Source organism: Lepisosteus oculatus, chromosome 2 (assembly GCF_040954835.1).
Source record: "Lepisosteus oculatus isolate fLepOcu1 chromosome 2, fLepOcu1.hap2, whole genome shotgun sequence".
In the NCBI taxonomy this organism is placed as follows: domain Eukaryota; kingdom Metazoa; phylum Chordata; class Actinopteri; order Semionotiformes; family Lepisosteidae; genus Lepisosteus; species Lepisosteus oculatus.
The window spans coordinates 39,296,491-39,314,548 of record NC_090697.1 but is presented as its reverse complement, the minus strand read 5'-3'; the positions used below and the strand labels follow the sequence as shown (position 1 = coordinate 39,314,548).

General features: G+C 34.0%; 1 protein-coding gene across 2 annotated transcripts in view; it reads right to left on the bottom strand.

Moving 5' to 3' along the window:
- Positions 1–497: 497 nt before the first annotated feature.
- The window catches only part of nbas (NBAS subunit of NRZ tethering complex), a 270,219-nt gene continuing 252,658 nt past the window's right edge, over positions 498–18,058 (bottom strand). For both annotated transcript variants that reach the window (XM_015351022.2, XM_015351032.2), the window contains one exon: positions 498–1,368. In XM_015351022.2, coding sequence (XP_015206508.2) covers positions 1,093–1,368 — 276 coding nt within the window. In that variant the 3' untranslated portion in view covers positions 498–1,092. The remainder of the gene's footprint in view (positions 1,369–18,058) is intronic.

Genomic DNA, 18,058 nt, shown 5'->3' with positions numbered 1-18,058 from the left:
CAGGATTGCCAGAAAGTAAGACATGACTGAAACACAGAACTCACAGATCAGGGCAGATCAAGACTGAGAGCAGCTCAATAACCGAGCCCTAAGCGATGATTCTGTAGGGCTTAAATATTGTGCTCATGTTAACGAGCGGCAGCTGGTTGGGAGAACCTGCTGAATATGCTGCATGTAGCGCTGGGTGAGGTTCGAGCTCCTCGTGTGAATGTGACCGGTCTTCAAAGAGACCGAGGGCTGAGAACTCGGAACAGCCCAGACGTAACATCCTAAACTTACTTCTTGTTGCCAGCGTGAGATTTTGTGATGCTGACCCTTGAGACTTGGTAGTGTCTGTCACAGAGACATAATAGGGGCTAATTATAGCCATTCAATAGTATATAATTGTGATTTAGTTACTTCAAAATATTAATCCTTTTTGTTAGGTGTTTCCATTATTTTGCCTACTGCCTGTAAAAATATTACTTTATTTGAAAAAAATAAAGCATTTACAAGTATTGTATTAATGCATTTTTATTGCAGTACATACAAGCCAGTGCGTTTTCCTTCCTATTGAATGCAGTACATCAAGTCAACATTACCAAAAGAACATGACGCAAAGCTAACTAACATGCTTTCAATTAAGATTGATGCTCCATTTGGCATTTCAAGTAATTACTCAACACAAAGGAGCTTTTTAGGAAAAAGGTGAACCACAAGACTTCACAAATGCTTTTTCACAATGATCACAAAAGGAAAAGTTTCACAAATTAAGTCAATGTCTTCAATCACAGCAGGTTTCTTTCCTTAAAATTAAGCATAGACTATAATGTTTAATAGATGTTAAATAGAATACCAGATCAAACATAATAATACCATACTTTTTGGTATGGTATTTTCTGTATACAATTCAGAATTGATAGCTGTGGAATCAGTTTGATCTTTAGTAATAACAGAGAAAATGTATAATTTTAAATGTATAATTAAAAGCTGCTTCTCATTTACCAAATCATTTACATCTTGTATCACACTATGTTATGTTAATGCCTAAACTCGTAATTTTTATATTAGTGAGGCCCGTCTTAAAGATATACATAGTGTTAAAGAATGTGATCACAGCCATCTCTGAATGACAGTTAGTGCAGTATTAAATGTAAACTGAGCCGGATGAGTTCCCCTATAGGAAAGCAACAGGGACCCAGACTCTGCCATATAGCCACCTTCCTGCATTTGTCTGGCTATGTCTTCCACACTCCATCTTCCCTGTTCATGGTTAGAGAGAAGATGGTTGATAAGATGGGGATAAAAGACAGTTTCCACACATTTCACCACCAGGTTGGAATCCAGAAGCAGTGTCAGAAGCTCAGCATCACAATTAAAATCGTCGACCTAAAATAACAAGAAAAATTAAAAAAAAAGAATTATAAAGAACACACAAGCTGAGAATATAGCATAGAAAATTTTAAGTTTATGGAAAAAGTGGAAAAATTAGAACATGTACAGTACTGCATAAAGGCTTGGATAATTTGGTGGTTGGATATGTGGTTTTGTTAGCAAACCTACTGTATAACTGTATAAAGCATATACACATAACTGCCACTCCAAGTGGAACTGCATGACCATTTAGTCAGTCTATACCTTTCCTTGATCAGAAAACCTATTTTATTCTCATAAGTGCTCTGATCCAGAATCTGTGACAGCCCCCCAAAGGTTTTCCCTATGGTTCACAGTTGTAGGCAACTGGCCTTTTATAATTAACCACCTTCTCTGTGACTGTTAAGCATTCAAAAATTGAAAAAAAGGACAAAAAACATATTCTCTATAAAATGCTGCAGTTTACTGGATAAGACACAGTACTTTCTTCAATTCCTTACTTATAACCAAACAAGTAAAATGGGCTTGATGGCCTTCTCTAATGTGTAACCTTCCAGAACTGAATACCAATGTATTTTTGCATTGTCTAAGCTCATGAGTAGCCACATTTGCAAACACTACCATAACTTTCATGAACAATGTATTTGTACAAAGTCTAAAGTATTACTTCAGCTGAACTGAAATTACCAAATATTTTCTAAAAAAAACTTTAAGCTCTTATTCACACATTTAGGCAAAAACACTTTGCACACAAAAAGAAAACAAAGTAAAAATGTAGAAAAGAATATAGTAGTATATCATTATAATGGCAAACAGAATATTACCTCACAATAATACACTAACTCTGACAAATATCACAATGATCTTATAAAAACGTTTTCCACACATAAGCTTTAGTATGTTCAATTGTCTTAGTAATGCTTTCCTTTCTAAATAAACTCAAAGCTGTTTAGAGCACAATGAAAATCACATGCTCTATATTTGAGAAAAAAACATAAAGCATTATAGCATTAGAAAAGAAAAAAAAAAGGTTTACAAAACAGTTTTAGCTTCAACATCCAAATAATCCATATCAGAAAGAAACCAAATAATAACCGAATTAAATAATATAAGAAATAATCAAACACTTGAGATAATGTTTTTTTTGAAATTTTAGAAATATGGTCCTAAATGATGAGAGCTTAGTTCACATACATGCTGCTGAAATAATCAAGGAGTTCACTAATTGCTTTCCACATTATCTTTCATTAAAATTTGAAGAAACAGATTGCTGCACACCTGGAATAGTTGTATACAAAGCAAATGAATCAATACAGGCACAAAAAAGAAATTCTAAATTTGAAAACATTCAACCGTTTAACTGTATAGAATAGTTTAACAAAGGAATAAGCTGAATGATTTTACATCTTCAACTTAATAAAAAGTACTTCTCTCATAACCTTTTCCAAGGCAATAATGAAGAATGTAAAGATAAAAAAGTTCTAGTAGAATCACAACCAGAAAATGGTTTGCTTCCATTTATTGCTAGTTTGTGATTATAGCTTTGTACTTGCTACAAATCCATATTAGTGCCAATTACCTGAATGCAAACACATATGCAGTGCCCAAATACAATTTAACTGCAACATACAGAGGTAGCCATTCAAAACAAGCGGGGTATGCTGCGGTAGATGGAGTGGTCGTGTCGCAGTATACCGCGCTGTACCGTATGCAAATTAGATTATGTTAATAGCATCCGGAATCACCTTGTAAAGCCGCCAGGTGGAGCTAATAAAGCTAAACCTCTCATGTACAGCATTTGAGCTGTCACCAGAAAACATCTGGTTTCGAATTCAGATCACTGCTGAGGGACAATCTTTATTCAATTAAGAATTTAAGTTGTATACTCTTAAGACTTTTAAATTTAAACTGTATTACAGCATGTTAATCATTATAGATTAAAAAGTTGGTATATTTTATGAAAGCAAGATTGCTCAGTTGGACAAAAGTACACAGCCTACCAACTTTATCATAAATATTTTAATTATGCAGAAATATTTTATGCATCAAAGTCTTTACCGAAGATATTACTAATAGTATTAATAATGAATGACCTTGGACAAGCTGTAAACTCAAAGTATTACCCTGGTCCACATTCTTTGTAACTGTCTTTGTAAACGAAAATACTTTATTTTTTCATTGACAAAAAGTAACACTACAGCATTTTGTTGATCTGATCACACATTCGTTTCCAATCATACAAAGTATGCCTTTCACATGCTCTATTAATTTAGGAACATAAATATAGTACTGTATGTAAACTGTACTGTATATGGCTGGTCTTGGTAGTTTAAGGAAAAAATACACACCAGTATTCCATTTCTCCCTAAACATTTTAAGCATCAAAATCTTACATGTGGTTATTTCGGAAATGTTTTTACGTGCTCCTTCTGACCATTTTACTGTACGTTTATATACTTTGTGAAAATTGATACTGCTCAATACAGCTTCGTGTGAAAAACACGTATATCACCATAGGAAGCATAACAGCGCAGTCTCCAATTGCCCAGACTGTGAGCATGGGAATAAGGCTTTGTTTGATTTCTGAAACCCATTCTTTGTGTCCTGTTTTCATTCAGGTAAGGGTCAACTATATACACAATACTGCTGACAGCAGGAAAATTCAAATATTCTTTACTCAGCAGCTTATTAAAAACAGCTCCCATGATATTCAAACCAATTTTTTTACACAGAAGAATGTGTTCTGAATCTCTTTTTCTCGTACTTTTATTTAATGTGGCACTGTGCACTCCTATGAAGAGGGCAATGCTGTTCACAAGCCAATAGCATTTAAACCACAGCACCCACAATGCTGCAGAAAACAAACTACACACTAAGCAGACTAAGCACTAAGCACAGAAAAGTGATAGCTTAGTTTTTAAGCCATTTTTTTTACCACGCTTGATTATTCTTTTGTTTATATCTTCACAAGGGAAACACAGAAAGCCTTCAAACCAAATGCATTTTAAAGACCACGACATGTTCATAGCCTCCACATAAAACAGTGAGCTAATTCTCTTTTTTTAAACCTCCGGTTTTTCACCTATGGGCAATTATGCACTAACTGGAACCCGGGGGGACCGCTGTGTACACACGTTCACAACGCTCAATACTGAGAAATACTGCTCAATACAGCTTCATGTGAAAAACCCGTATATCATCATAGGAAGCATAACAGCGTAGCCTCCAATTATCCAGACTGTAAGTACGGGAATAAAGCTTTGTTTGATTTCTGAAACCCTTTCTTTATGTCCTGTTTTCATTCAGGTAAAGGTCAACTATATACACAATACTGCTGACAGCAGGGAAATTCCTATTCTTTACTCAGCAGCGTCTTAAAACCAGCACCCATGGTGTTCAAGACGATTTTTTTTACACAGAAGACTGACACGGCTTCGCGTTGTGAATCTGTTTTTCTAAGAAAACGTGTCCGTGGGGGAAGATGGAGTGTCTTTGATTGGAAGACTTGCCCTATTCTACTTTGAAAATACCTGTGAATGTGCAGTGCCAGGCGAATGCACAACATTAATGTAGGGCTTTCGGGCTCACGTGGATTTGCACCCTACACACTGTGTACATACAGTACAGACATGTTGTGATATTTAGAAATATAAAAAATGTCAATACAATGCCAATAATATTTGCTATATTAGTTTTTCAAAGAAATGTTTTTATTAAAAGAAAACTGATGGCGACAGCTGGGTTTGAACACTCGACCTCAGGGATATAAGTCACTTAACCTATCACGTCACCGAGGCAGTCTTATACTACTGTTTGTGCAACAGTGCATGAATATAGTTATACTGTTATTAATTTATTTAGATACGCGAATTCATATTATATTCCCTATTAATCAAATTCTAAAAGTATGCTTTTGTTTAATCCGATAACGAGCGTATTCACAGAAAAGGTTAAAACGATCAATTTTCACAAAGTATATAAATGAACAGTAATATGGTCAGAAAGATCACGTAAAAACGTTTCCGGAATAACCACATGTAAGACTTTGATGCTTCAAAAGTTTAGGGAGAAATGGAATACTGGTTTGTATTTTTTCTTTAAACTACCAAGACCAGCAATATACAGTTTACATAATATGTTTATGTGTTTCTAAATTAATATCGTTTATGACCTACAGATGCGTTATGCTCCTTTTCTTCTTATGCTTAGTTACTAAAATTTCCATTTAGTTGTAAAATTCCATCTAAATATTCAATACTAAGCAGATTAAAACGTGCACAGTAAAGAGATTAAATAATTAAATCTTTCCACTACCGACCATTGCACCACGAGTGCCCCGTCGGTCATTTTGGCCAGCCAATCACTCACGTACCACGGTGGCGCTTGCGTAGTTGCCGCGGCATGGGTTTGTACTGTGAACTTTGAATGGCTGCATCTGTATAACCTAGCAAAGCACTATTAACTATTTTAAAGTATAGAAATATACAGAATGATATGAGTTATTTTTGAACAGATCATGTACTACTCTGTTGATGTTTTTGTGGTTCGGAAACATCTTACAACAACACTGTGTGATTTGAATCAAGTGTACACTGTTTCACACTACCGTTTGAAATTCTGTCTTTTGAGCTTCGTGATATTAAGGAACTTTTACAGCTTTGGACTGGAAGCTATGGTTTTTCCTTTTCTCATAGCTGTGTGCAATCCATTTTATGTTTTGTTTTCAAAAAAAGATGTTCCTGCTCAAAGTTGTTGTTTTGCCTGCATTCAAAAGATTTTTTCCAAATAAATATTTGAAGATCATTTCTTTTGTAGATCATATTAAAGAATCATTCTGCAGTTTGGGAATTTTCTGTTTTTCATAAACCCTTTATGTTGCTGATTTTGTTGTATTTGTTTGTTTCTTTTGAGAATTTATTAGCTAAAAACATAAACCATTATCTTTACATTTTCCTTCAACATTTGTGCAAACCCTTAATAATAAAAAAATTACAAAGCAATATGCTCTGCCACAGCTCTAAAACAGCTGAGTAATTCTTAGCATGTAAAAGAAAGAAGATGAGAAGCAGTGTGGGTAACCAAAAAATGTATTACTGGCAGTTCAATATGTCCCTGATGAATTCTATCACAAGCTCTTTTGACCCCAAAAGTTTCGCAGTATTGTTAATTAGTGAAAGATAGATGAAGCAACCTCTTCTCATGATAAGCAGAGAACAAAGGTATGTACACAGGAATGTATTGAGATTGTCTGCAAAATAAAAAAAAAAATAGAAAGGTAGTAGTTGTACAATTCTTCAGACCCATGAACTCATAGCATACATTTAATTTCCAAACACAGTCATTAGGCAAAATCAGTATACTATACAATCTCCTTTTTTACATAGTATAAAAATATGCAAATTTTACTTTCTTTAATCTGTTGATTTATTAGAGCTGATTCACTAGTCTGCTCATAACTCACCCATAAGTCATAATCACCATCTTACAAACCAATTTTCAGAGGCAAATTCATGTACTGATATTACACACCTGAAGAAGGCTCGACAGCCGAAACATTGTGTTTCTCTTCTTCTCTTTTCAGCATAGAATAAACCTTCCCTTGTTCCTTTACTGTTATTATTGTAAGGAATCTACAAAATCCTCAAATATACAATTTCTGACAGTTCATTGCTTCTTTTTTCTGATAGTTCAGGTGCAAACTGAACTTCTGTTCAAACTGGGTTGGGTAATAAAATCTAAATGTGGTAGGTTTTACTCTAGTTTTCCCTTACGTTTAATTATTCTTTCAAAACTGATATTTTTTTTAGTTTTATTTGCTGTTAATATTATTTTGTATATGTAGCAAAAACACACAGACATGGTATGTATATTTTTAGTACCTGCTAACACACTTTGAAAGTAATAATCTGTCCTAAAAAAATATATTACCCATATTATAAGAAAGGAAGTGGTACAGAGGAGATTTAATTCTGGGTCCTGCAGTGAGCAGGAGCTGGGAGCATGTAGATAAGATGAAAAAGGTCAAATTAAGACCTGAAGGGAGCTGGATGAATGCAGCTTTACCTATGCTGGAACTTGTTGGCACTTCCAGCTTCAAAGGAACACAACATCACATCTCAGACAGTGAAGAATTCCACTATGTAAAAAGGCCAGGTCCCCTGCCGCATGGGAATTCAACGCTATCTAGATTCCAATAGGACGATGTCACCTTCTGTAAAAGGCACAGCGCCTGTACACAAGGATAGATTATATCACAGGAAAGTTCTCAAACCTTTGAATCTGTGTATCAGATAATAATGTAAAACAAAAAGATGTGCACCATTAAAGAACTGGATGCCAATGTAACTAATCATTAGCATGCATACCTAATATGTGTTTATTATAAAACCTTTAGCAAACATTCCTGAAGGATGGACAAGCTGTAGGGCCATGCAGTCCTGTAGATTTCTTCTCTCTAAATGAACTGTTAGGATTTTTGCCTTTCTGAATTCTAGGGGATTAGGCTACCACCAAAGTTAACAAGCAGAGGAATACTGAACAGGCTTTCTTCATTCTGGGCTTGTTAAAGTGAAAAAATGTATGTTTTTACTGAGTTGAAAGAATGTCAGAGAAAACTGTATAGCTAGGTACTATTACTACTCTCCTCCTCCTCATCATCATCATTGCTGTTATCACTGTGATGAAATTACCTGTTTTAGTTTAAATTGTATTTGTCCTAAAGGAAATAATAAAGAAATATTAGATATTATTACCACTGCTATCCAAAATAGCACAGAAATCAGTTCAATATTCACAAAGCCAAAGGCTACATCTTTTTAATGTTCTTATTCAGCTCTACAAAATTGTCATCTTCCGTGCATAATTTTGTGCTGTAGTACTTATGTTGCTCATTCTGTGTGACTACCACCAATGAAATCAGTGTAAAATAAAGATGTTTGCTAATACAAACTACTGCATATCAGTGCCACATTGACTAATAATATACTTCCCCAAAAATATATTAGAGCAATAAAGTTGAAAATTTGCAAGCTTGGTCAAAACTGTAATTACATTGTTTAAAAATAGGTGTTAAACAACAGTTGAAATCCACACAGGGTCTTTCCTATAAGTTGCAAATATAACATAGCATGCAAAACAAAGACAAATATGTCAGGCTGTAATATATTAGGGAATCTTTGGATGACAGAATTAGTCTGTCTTTATATTATTCAAAATAGCTTTTGTAAATCCCATATCCTTAGAAAAACAGGAATAATCAGGGATATATAATATTCCCAATCAATATTATATACTGTAGTCATGTTGATTTACAACCAAAATAATTTATAATAATCAATCTATATATTTATAGAAGAAGCCATTAATATTTAATTGCCTTTTAAGGGATCAAAACAGCATTGATAAAAATAACTGTATACAGATTACACTTCAGTCTAAAAGTTATTACAGCTACAAATAATGGGAAAATGTGAGTGGAATGTTAAATAAGTAGTTTGGAATCCAGGCAAGGTCAACAGGGTTCACTGAAAGGCTTAAGCAATATGAAAAATAAACCCAAGAAAATGGAACCAATGATACAAAATTGCATTTGGGGTCTTTAATCCCACTGATGTTGCCATTAATCTTTAAAAGGGCCTCTCAGAGGATATGGTCAGTTTCTCCATTCCATGTTCAGAAAGAACATTCCTCTCAGTATAATGTGTGTGGCACATTTCACCTCATAAAACTGTGGTTTGTGTGAATTACACTGAGGAAGCTAGACAAAAAAGTAGGTCACAGAGTCGGTTGGGATTAGTACTTTGTAGTATCAGGGAAACAAATATATTTCTCCACACCTCACTAAGGATAAAAGGGAATTATTGAAAACATGATAAACACATTTCCAACTGTTGCTGTTTATACATTCAGTTATATGCGTGCTATGCAGTCAATTGTATCAATGCACTTCTAACAGGTATCTGCAAAATAAGCAATCCATTTAAGATACATGTGGACTAGAATCACAAAAACAACAGATATCATAAAGCATATACACAATTTAAACATAAAAAATATAGATTAATGATGCATACATGATCTTATTACCTATATTCTAAGATTGGCCATTTGTTCTTTGATGCTATTAACTGTGGATTTTTCTATTAAGTTAAGTTGGGTACATATTTTCTTCTCTCCTGTTTTTTTTCCCACAATGATCCATCAAAGTTATTCTGGTTGCTTTAACAATAGACTTGAGTCAGAGCTAAAAGGTTGCTCAGTCATCTGGAAAGTGAAATAGGACAGGTGAATAGATGTAGAAAAAAAAGGGCCATGGGAGATAAACAGAAAAAATCCCTATGTGTCCTTCCATATAAATGAATTCAATTCAATTTTTACTTCACTGGCAAAATTTGACAAATGATTCAAAATCTATCAATAAAAATTTAAATTCTGAATGAAATACTTAAACTTTTATTATTTTTCACTTTCCTAGTTATAGTGTCTGCTAAGTTTAGCACTTGTTTACACATTTAAAAATTCAATATATGTCAAAATGGCAGTGGCCATTATGGGTGACTTAACATTATCTTCTAAAAGCTCTCACGAGACTGATGTTCTGCTTCTGACAAAAGTGGTTTATCTGTTTGATAAGAACTTAGGTCCAGAGCAGAATATTAAAGGCATACACCCTAATTTGAACAAGATGGTAGTAAATATACAGTATATATTTAGGTACTGGGTAAACTTTAATTGTTTATATTTGATTAAAATAGCAAGCACAAATACAGTATATCTACAGGTGAGTCGGGGGCAGAATAATTCACCTAAATCACAATTGCTTAAATATAACCTACAGAATGGTCACATTCAAATGAGTGTCTGCTATTCTAAACAGAACATAATAGCCTCTCATATCATGGAATTTGAAAAATGCTTCATGTTTTAGGACGTTGCCAAGCATTTAGTAGTTTGGTGTAATGGTACACAACATATGCAAAGCATTGACACATAACATGATGGCATTTGTTTGTCATCAAATGATTAAGATTAGGATACTGAATTTATACCAAACTTTAATCGAAATTGTGAATTATTAATTGGTCTTTGTGTTTGGAGGATATTTAAACTAATAATATGTACAGCCCGCTTGGATTCTTGGGTAGTATCCTATCAAAGTCATCACTGTTTGCATGTAAAGACTTGTTCTACAACAAAGGATCCATGCCCACAACTATAGATTTTAGTACCTTTATGGTGCGATAGTGTTCACACTAGTTTCAGATATAAATGGTGAGGAAACTTAATAGATATATACTAAATCAACCCAAACTTTAATTAAGAAAGTGCAATTTCATGCCTTCCTTATGAAAATGATGTTCAAAAGTAAAATAAGTAGACAAATTAAAGATAAGGCAAAAACATGTCCGATAAAATTTTTTAAATATTTACAATGTAGAAATCTGACCCTGGCCTACACTGTGTCTCCTTGCATCCTTACAACAGATTTACAGTTGTGTTTACAAGAGGGCACAGAATTGCAAGGTTTAGTGCATGAATGGAAAAAAAAAGTTTGGACACTCATACTTATTCTTTATCTACAAATATACTGTATATCCAATAAATAACAAAAGTTTATGGAAGTCTAAATATTTTAACCCATGTGCTTTTGTTTTGCCTACTATCCTCGGTGCTTGTTCAAAGTCCAAGTTCCTTAAAATGCCATTGTTTCTGATCATTGTTCTAATATAGGTCTGTGCTTTCCAAAATATCATCTATAACATGCTTAGCTCCCTATTTAAATGTTTGTTAACTACTCTTCAGAGAGATATATATAATTTACACTTCCCCAATACCTTCATGCCTCTCTGGTTCAGCCCTTTCTGCCTGTAAGGTCCCATTTGTCTCAGAAACTTGCCCAATATTTCCCACCTCCCAATACTTTGCCAATGCTCCATGAACTTAAACCCCTCTTTCTGGCACTTTCCCGGGCTTATATATGGGACTGTTAGAATTCCTGAGAAGACCACCGTAGACAACATGTTCCTTAGTTTACACTGCCCTTCCAGTTATATCCTGGCTACAAGAACACAGTTCTGTCTCCAGTACGACCTGGAAGTCTATGTACACATCAAGCTCTAGGGATGCACACCATTTACAGTGGCTGAGGCCTAAGTTCACCCAGTTACTTCTGCTTTGTGGTTTGAAGTCTTTTGCTTCCTCCTTGCGGTATGCAAACAATATCGTTATGGTCAATATCTCATGTTAACTACTTTCTGCAAGTCTGCTAAATGTGTTACATACAGTGGAGTTGAGCAACCTGGGGTTCAAGATACAGATGAACTCCCTCTAATACTCCCCGTCCAGAAAGCCTGCAAACTATATATGACAATGAACATATTTTAGTAATTAGAATGCTGAATCCTTCATACAGTATGTACTTTAAGACCTGCATATAAGATTCTAGATTAATCCACCCATCCATTTTCTAACTCCTTTATCCAATATAAGGTTGCGGGGTTCTACATGAATTTTTCATAACTTGAATACATGGTAAGTCATAGTAAGTCCTACTGAAATACAGCAGCCTACTCTGATAACACCATCCACCTTCAGAAAGCAAAGGTGTACTACATTAGGTAGGGCTTGGAAACAAACAATCAAGACTTAGGAGATTAAGACAGCAGGCCCCAGGACACTGCCATCACAAAAACTCAGACACCAATCACAACAACTTTAAGTAGTGCCAGTGGTAAAAAAGAAATGATTGTTGTTGGAGAGTATTCTCAGGAACACAATTAAAGTGAAGAATCAAGCAATCAACATCAGCATGCTGTCTCCATGGAGTTCAGGTGATTTTTTTCCAGAGTAGACAGGCTTCTAGAAAATGTAACTGAAGTTGTTACATCCAGGCTGAGTTGTTGTTCATGTTTCTATCTGAAACAAATTTGCATTTTACTCTGGAATCCTGTCTCCACCATGCAAAGGTTAAAAAATTTAAACATTAATTTGTCAACACAATACATGCCTGAGAACATGGTGTCCTAACAAATGGCTTCAGCTTTCTCAGCTACTGGAAAGACTTCTATAGCAAAGACTATACAGAGAAATGATTGACATCCTTTGAGTTGATCCAGTACATACACAGCATTCCAAACAGTTCCTTCAGACTATGAAGGAATGAAACAGTGCTTAAGAGAAGTACAATGTACAGTAATAGGGCAGATAATGTAGAGGATAGATACAGTTTAAATATTTTCTGCTTGAAGCAAAGCAGAGATTTATCCCAAAAGTGAGCACACTCAAATGTTTCCCAAATGGTTTAATAAATAAATTAAGAAACATATCTGGAGCAAGAAAGCAGTATATAAAATAATCAAAAAGCATAGTCTAATGACAACAAAGTTTAATGACCTCCAAGCAAATTTGTAATCTTCGGGAAAGTTTAATTAAGCTGCAGGTAAGGCCAAGAGGGAGAGAAAAAAAAGAATATTACAATAGGAGCTAAAAAGAATAATATTTTTTGTATTACTACAGGAAAGGAACAGTAAAGTGTCTCATAGGCTAAAATTGGAATGTTTTAAATGATGAAAGTGAAATAGCTTAAATGAATATTTCATTTAGGTGTTTACCTAGAATGAAATAAAAAAAATGCTTCAGGTAAAAAAAAGACAAATGTCATTATTAAATTAATTTTAGCATAGAATATAAGTAAATGTAGACTTACTACAAACACTTTAAATAAGCAAATCTCCAGGCCACGATGATATTCTACAAATTGTACTAAAGCAATCAAGAGATATTGATATGTTATATAAGATATAATATAGAGCTATAAGAGTTATTAATTGGCCGTTAGATTTAAACACTTCAACAGTCGCACAGGCCAGAAGTAATATTCCCTGTGCCCAACCTTAAAAAAGGTGACAAAACACAAGTCAAGTAATTATATGCAAGGTTATGGAAAGAATAACTAGAATTAAACTATAGGATCATCTATGTAGTTTAGACAAGCATTGTCAGCCTGAATTAAAAAAAAGGTAGGTCTTGCTAAACTAACCTGTTAGGATTATTTGAATAAAACAACATCAGTCACAGGCACAAGCAGTACCATATTTAAATTTTAATATGCCGTTTGTTAAATTATAGGAGGTAGGTATCCAAGTCAATGCAATCAAATTGAGAAATGGTAATGCATAAGGAGTAGCAGCATCTGCAGTTAAGAGGTGGATGGTCACTCTGGGGTGATGTGATTAGTGGAATACCACATGGATCTGTATTAGGACCACTGCTCTTTCTAATTTGTAAACTGAGCATCAAAAGATTCCTAGTTACAACTGTAAAATTGTTCACATATTTACCAAGAAAACGATAAATTAATTTCTATTTTTATTAAAAAAAGAGATTTTATTGTTTTCTAGATAAAAATGTGAACTGTACATTTACAGTACCCAATCAACTCACATGACTGAGGTTATTAAGTGGTTATGCAATAGTTAAAATCACTAGAGTGTTTTGTGGTTAGTTATGAATGATCAATTAATAACAGTGATGCTAAAAACATTTAGTCACTATTCAAAATCTGTATGTTTTTTGAAAATGCATACATGTATAAATTGAGTAATACATTTCTTTTAATACTCAGTATATCAATAATCTAGACTTTCGTATAGTTAACACGCTAGTGACTGGATACAGTTTAGGGATCTAATGAATGTCTTACACACTAACAGATTAAAGGCCCATAACCTTTTAGCCTTGAACAGAGAAGACTAAGTGGAGGCCCAAATTAAGTATTAAAAACCCTCATAAGCATTGACAAAGGCAATCCTACAGACTTCTTCAAGATCAATAGTGAAACATGAACCAGTGAACTCAACCCAAAACTAAAGGAAACCACATATAAAAAAAACAGGACAAGTTTGGGATTTTGGAACAAGCTACCAGAAAACATCAGATTTATCAGGCAGTTAACAGTCATAATCTAAAAAAGCTATATGCTATTTTTTGGGGGGGGAATTGCCCAGTTTAAAGCATCTTGTAAGGAAAATAAGTTGGAAAATAAGCCTTTGTTCCTAGCCATTAAGAATATCTAAACTTCACCAGGGTGTTTCTGGTTGTGCTGTTATGTTATGAGAAAATGTAAAATACAGATTATAAACCCATACAGCAGGGTGTAAAACATCAAAGAAGGTTATATTTTTCCCTGATTATTTTCTTTTAAGTGTTTGGTAATAGAGTAAGTGACAAAATAGTACATTAAAGTACTAATCCTGAAATCGTGAAGCATAAGGAGTGAGTATTACACTGTGATTCAGATAACATTTACACCTACAGAATGTTCAATCAGTAAAATTTAGTTGAGTATAAGTGATATTTAGAAACTACCCCTGATAGGTATTTTAATTTTCATGATTGCCATAACTAACATATAGTACAAAATAGATATTTGGAAAAAAAATTGCAAATCATGGATAAATAATAATTACATGTTAGAAATGTAATTACTTGGGGTAGTGAGTCACAGAGAGCAAAGCCTGCTGTATGTTAGATTTCTTATGGTATGAGAAACATAGAATTTTGTGTAGTTCTGCTTTTATAATAAATGCTTAATGTAAATGAAGGTTTTATTCATGTGAAGAAACAATGCTCTTAATTTGTGACACAAAATCTCATGAAAAGTTTCCAAAAATGTGAAAACTTGGATGCAGTATCTATTCGAGAAATATATATTTTCAGATAAGGCTCCCTGAATCCTAAAATCCTGGAAACACAAGGAGAGAGGTTTAGATTTTGAAATTTGACTTTATGAGCTTTAGTAAGAGAAGCACCATGTGTAGCTTTCAGGCTAGATTCAGGTTGTTAGCAGCCAGATAAATATCTTGATCTCTTTCCAATCTGATGCCCTGAATACAAAAATACTGAACAACAAATGCACACATAATACAGTACCTCTACATGTGCTAGTCAGCATTTCATATCTAAGTGGTATAAGTGGACATGTTAACTTCTGTTAATATTAAAATTACAAAAAATGATTGTCAATATCAAGTGTGTAACACAGATGTGTGTTAATTTCTGATTAAGTGGGCATAGCTGAAAATCAATTCAAAATTGAAAATATGCATACAGTACTATTGAAAATGTATCATGGATCATAAATAATTTTGTGGCCCTTACCTTTATAATTTAAACAATAAATCCTTTTGAATGCAATGTCACTTGAATGTTATCGTTACTACACAAAAATGCACTAATCAGAATATATTGGGAATGCAGAAAAAAAAGTCTATAAAATATTAAACTGTCACAGTTCTTCTAATACAGGATTAAACGTATGACTGATTTGCAATCTATTTAAAAGGATTCAATAATGGCTGCTCCATTTATGACTTACTCCTAAATATAGAATTCTAGAGGTGAGTTTATACTATCTCTATTAATATATTTCATCTACTGTCTACCATATAAACCAACAGTTCAATGTGTTTACAATACATGCAATTTGTTCCACAATGCACAAAAGACAGGTTTGGAAGTAAAGGACGGCTGCAAAATGTGCACTAAAGTACTTTGTGTTTATAATTCATGCTTTACAACAATTTAGAAGTTGAGACTGATGTAGAGAGTATGGCACTGAAAAAACACAGTCCTACTCACATGTCCAGTCTAGCACACATTTAAGAATCTGAATTCTCAGCTTTTCTGGTTGTAAAATGTTAGATTGCTGTCATAAGTATTTTTCAATTTTTGTTGGAGAAGAGAATACTTCAAAAAAGATTATCTGGTATGTATTTTTCAGAAATTCATCTTGACCTGGATAAGGAGAAACAAGAGTAAATGGTTGACAAAAGCTGGTGAAAACAGAGTAGTCTCTGTGCTGTGTCTTGGTAAATAAAAAAGGCTCCTCGTGGAATTTGTGTCCTTGGTGACATTTCTATTATGGCATGATAACAGATTATGCACATAGCTTATTGGAAAACAATAAAGATGATGTATTAAAAACTGTAACAGGTTTGTACAGTTGTGTTGTAATAAGAGTTTTAATTATAATCATATAGAGGGAGGTATAAGTGGAATACAGGTGGAGTGATAGCTTAATGTTTAAATAACAAAACACAAATATTTCTAAAGCCACATAATCTTGCTGGTATACTGGGCAAAGATTCAGCAGTGACCCATCTCCGACTGGGCAGCACAGTCGTTCAGTCAGAAAGAGAGAGAGCCAGAGCCCAGCATGAGAGAGAGCCTTTGGTTTCAGCAAAGGCATGGCAGAGCTAAGGAGCAGTGGTTTGAAGTAAAGCAAAAATCAAGACTTATTTTTAAATTAGAGACAGATGGGCATGCCAACTTTGTGCGGACTGCTGTAACCTGTTGTCTTTGTATCCTTTTTTTTATTACCCCACTCTTTGCTTCTGCACAAACAGCACACTCTGTCTCTTTGCAGTCTCTGTCTCTTATCTATGGCATGCTATGGCAAAGCAAGAGTTCACAGTGTCTTTTTAAAAAAATATTCTTTAAGTATAAAGTAATTCTGAAGATGAGTGAGAAGCAGGCAATGTATCTGGAAGGTTCTGTAACCACATGCACACTCAGACAAAGACAAATTTATGTCAATTCCAAGCTTATCTGTCTGGTTAAAAACAGTAACTGAAAAGGCCAGAATAAGAGAAATAAATTGAAAATAAAATTCAAGACAGCTACACTGTTTGTAGTGCATTATTACGTATGTTATCTTGCAAGATCACATGAGAAATGGCCCCAACAGATATCATTTTTTTGTTGAAAGAGCCATGTAGAAGTGATGTTAATAAAATATATAGTTTTTATGATTGGTTATATAAAAATGTCATTCCATAAGGAATATGAAGCAAGAGAGCTGAACCAGTTATCAGTATAGATAGCTGTAACTAAGGGCCATGTTAAGTAAATATGCTCATTCATTGGTCAAGAAAAGTCTACCTAAAATGAATAAATATCCAGACAACTCAGTGAAGCAGTAGTGTGCATTAAAACACAGTTACTATACATACTGAAAAACAACTAATGAATTCCCATATGAACAACAAATGGCGAAGAGATATGGAAATATTCTGTGTTGCGGTCACCACACTGCCAGGTGTGAAGTTTTACCTGTGTGGTCTGGCAACAGGTGAAGAATTCATTAAAGCACTGGGGAGTCCCATTTTGCTAGAGTGCATCTTTTTGTTACAAAGTGTACCAGAAAATGATTAATTATATGAGCAACTAAGCATCTCCTGAGACATTAAATCTCTTTAAGATGTGAATAGTATTTGGTTCATGTTTCAATCCTGTTGAAAGGTGGCACTGTTTATAATTTAAGTCATATTTAAACTGACACCAGAAAATGGTTTAATTTGTATATTTACAAAATATTGTACTTAATAAAGTGAAGCTGTATGCTATTGCAAATGTCAAGCTCACTGGATGTGAAATGTGTGAAAGCAATTAAAGAACACACCTAACACCCTAAGGAGTTAGTGTAGTAATTTATTTTTATATTATTTTTGACCTTCTAGTTTTTATTTAACTGTATAAATGATTGATTTGATCACAATATGCATCGTTCATTCAAACCAAAATGTCCAAACAGAAATACAGTCTGACTCTAAATGAATGGCAGAGTATAACAGACAATAGATGGTACAGCTGTTGTTTTCTATTAAAAAGGTTTTGCCACATATTGGCAAAATACAAGAAGCAGAAA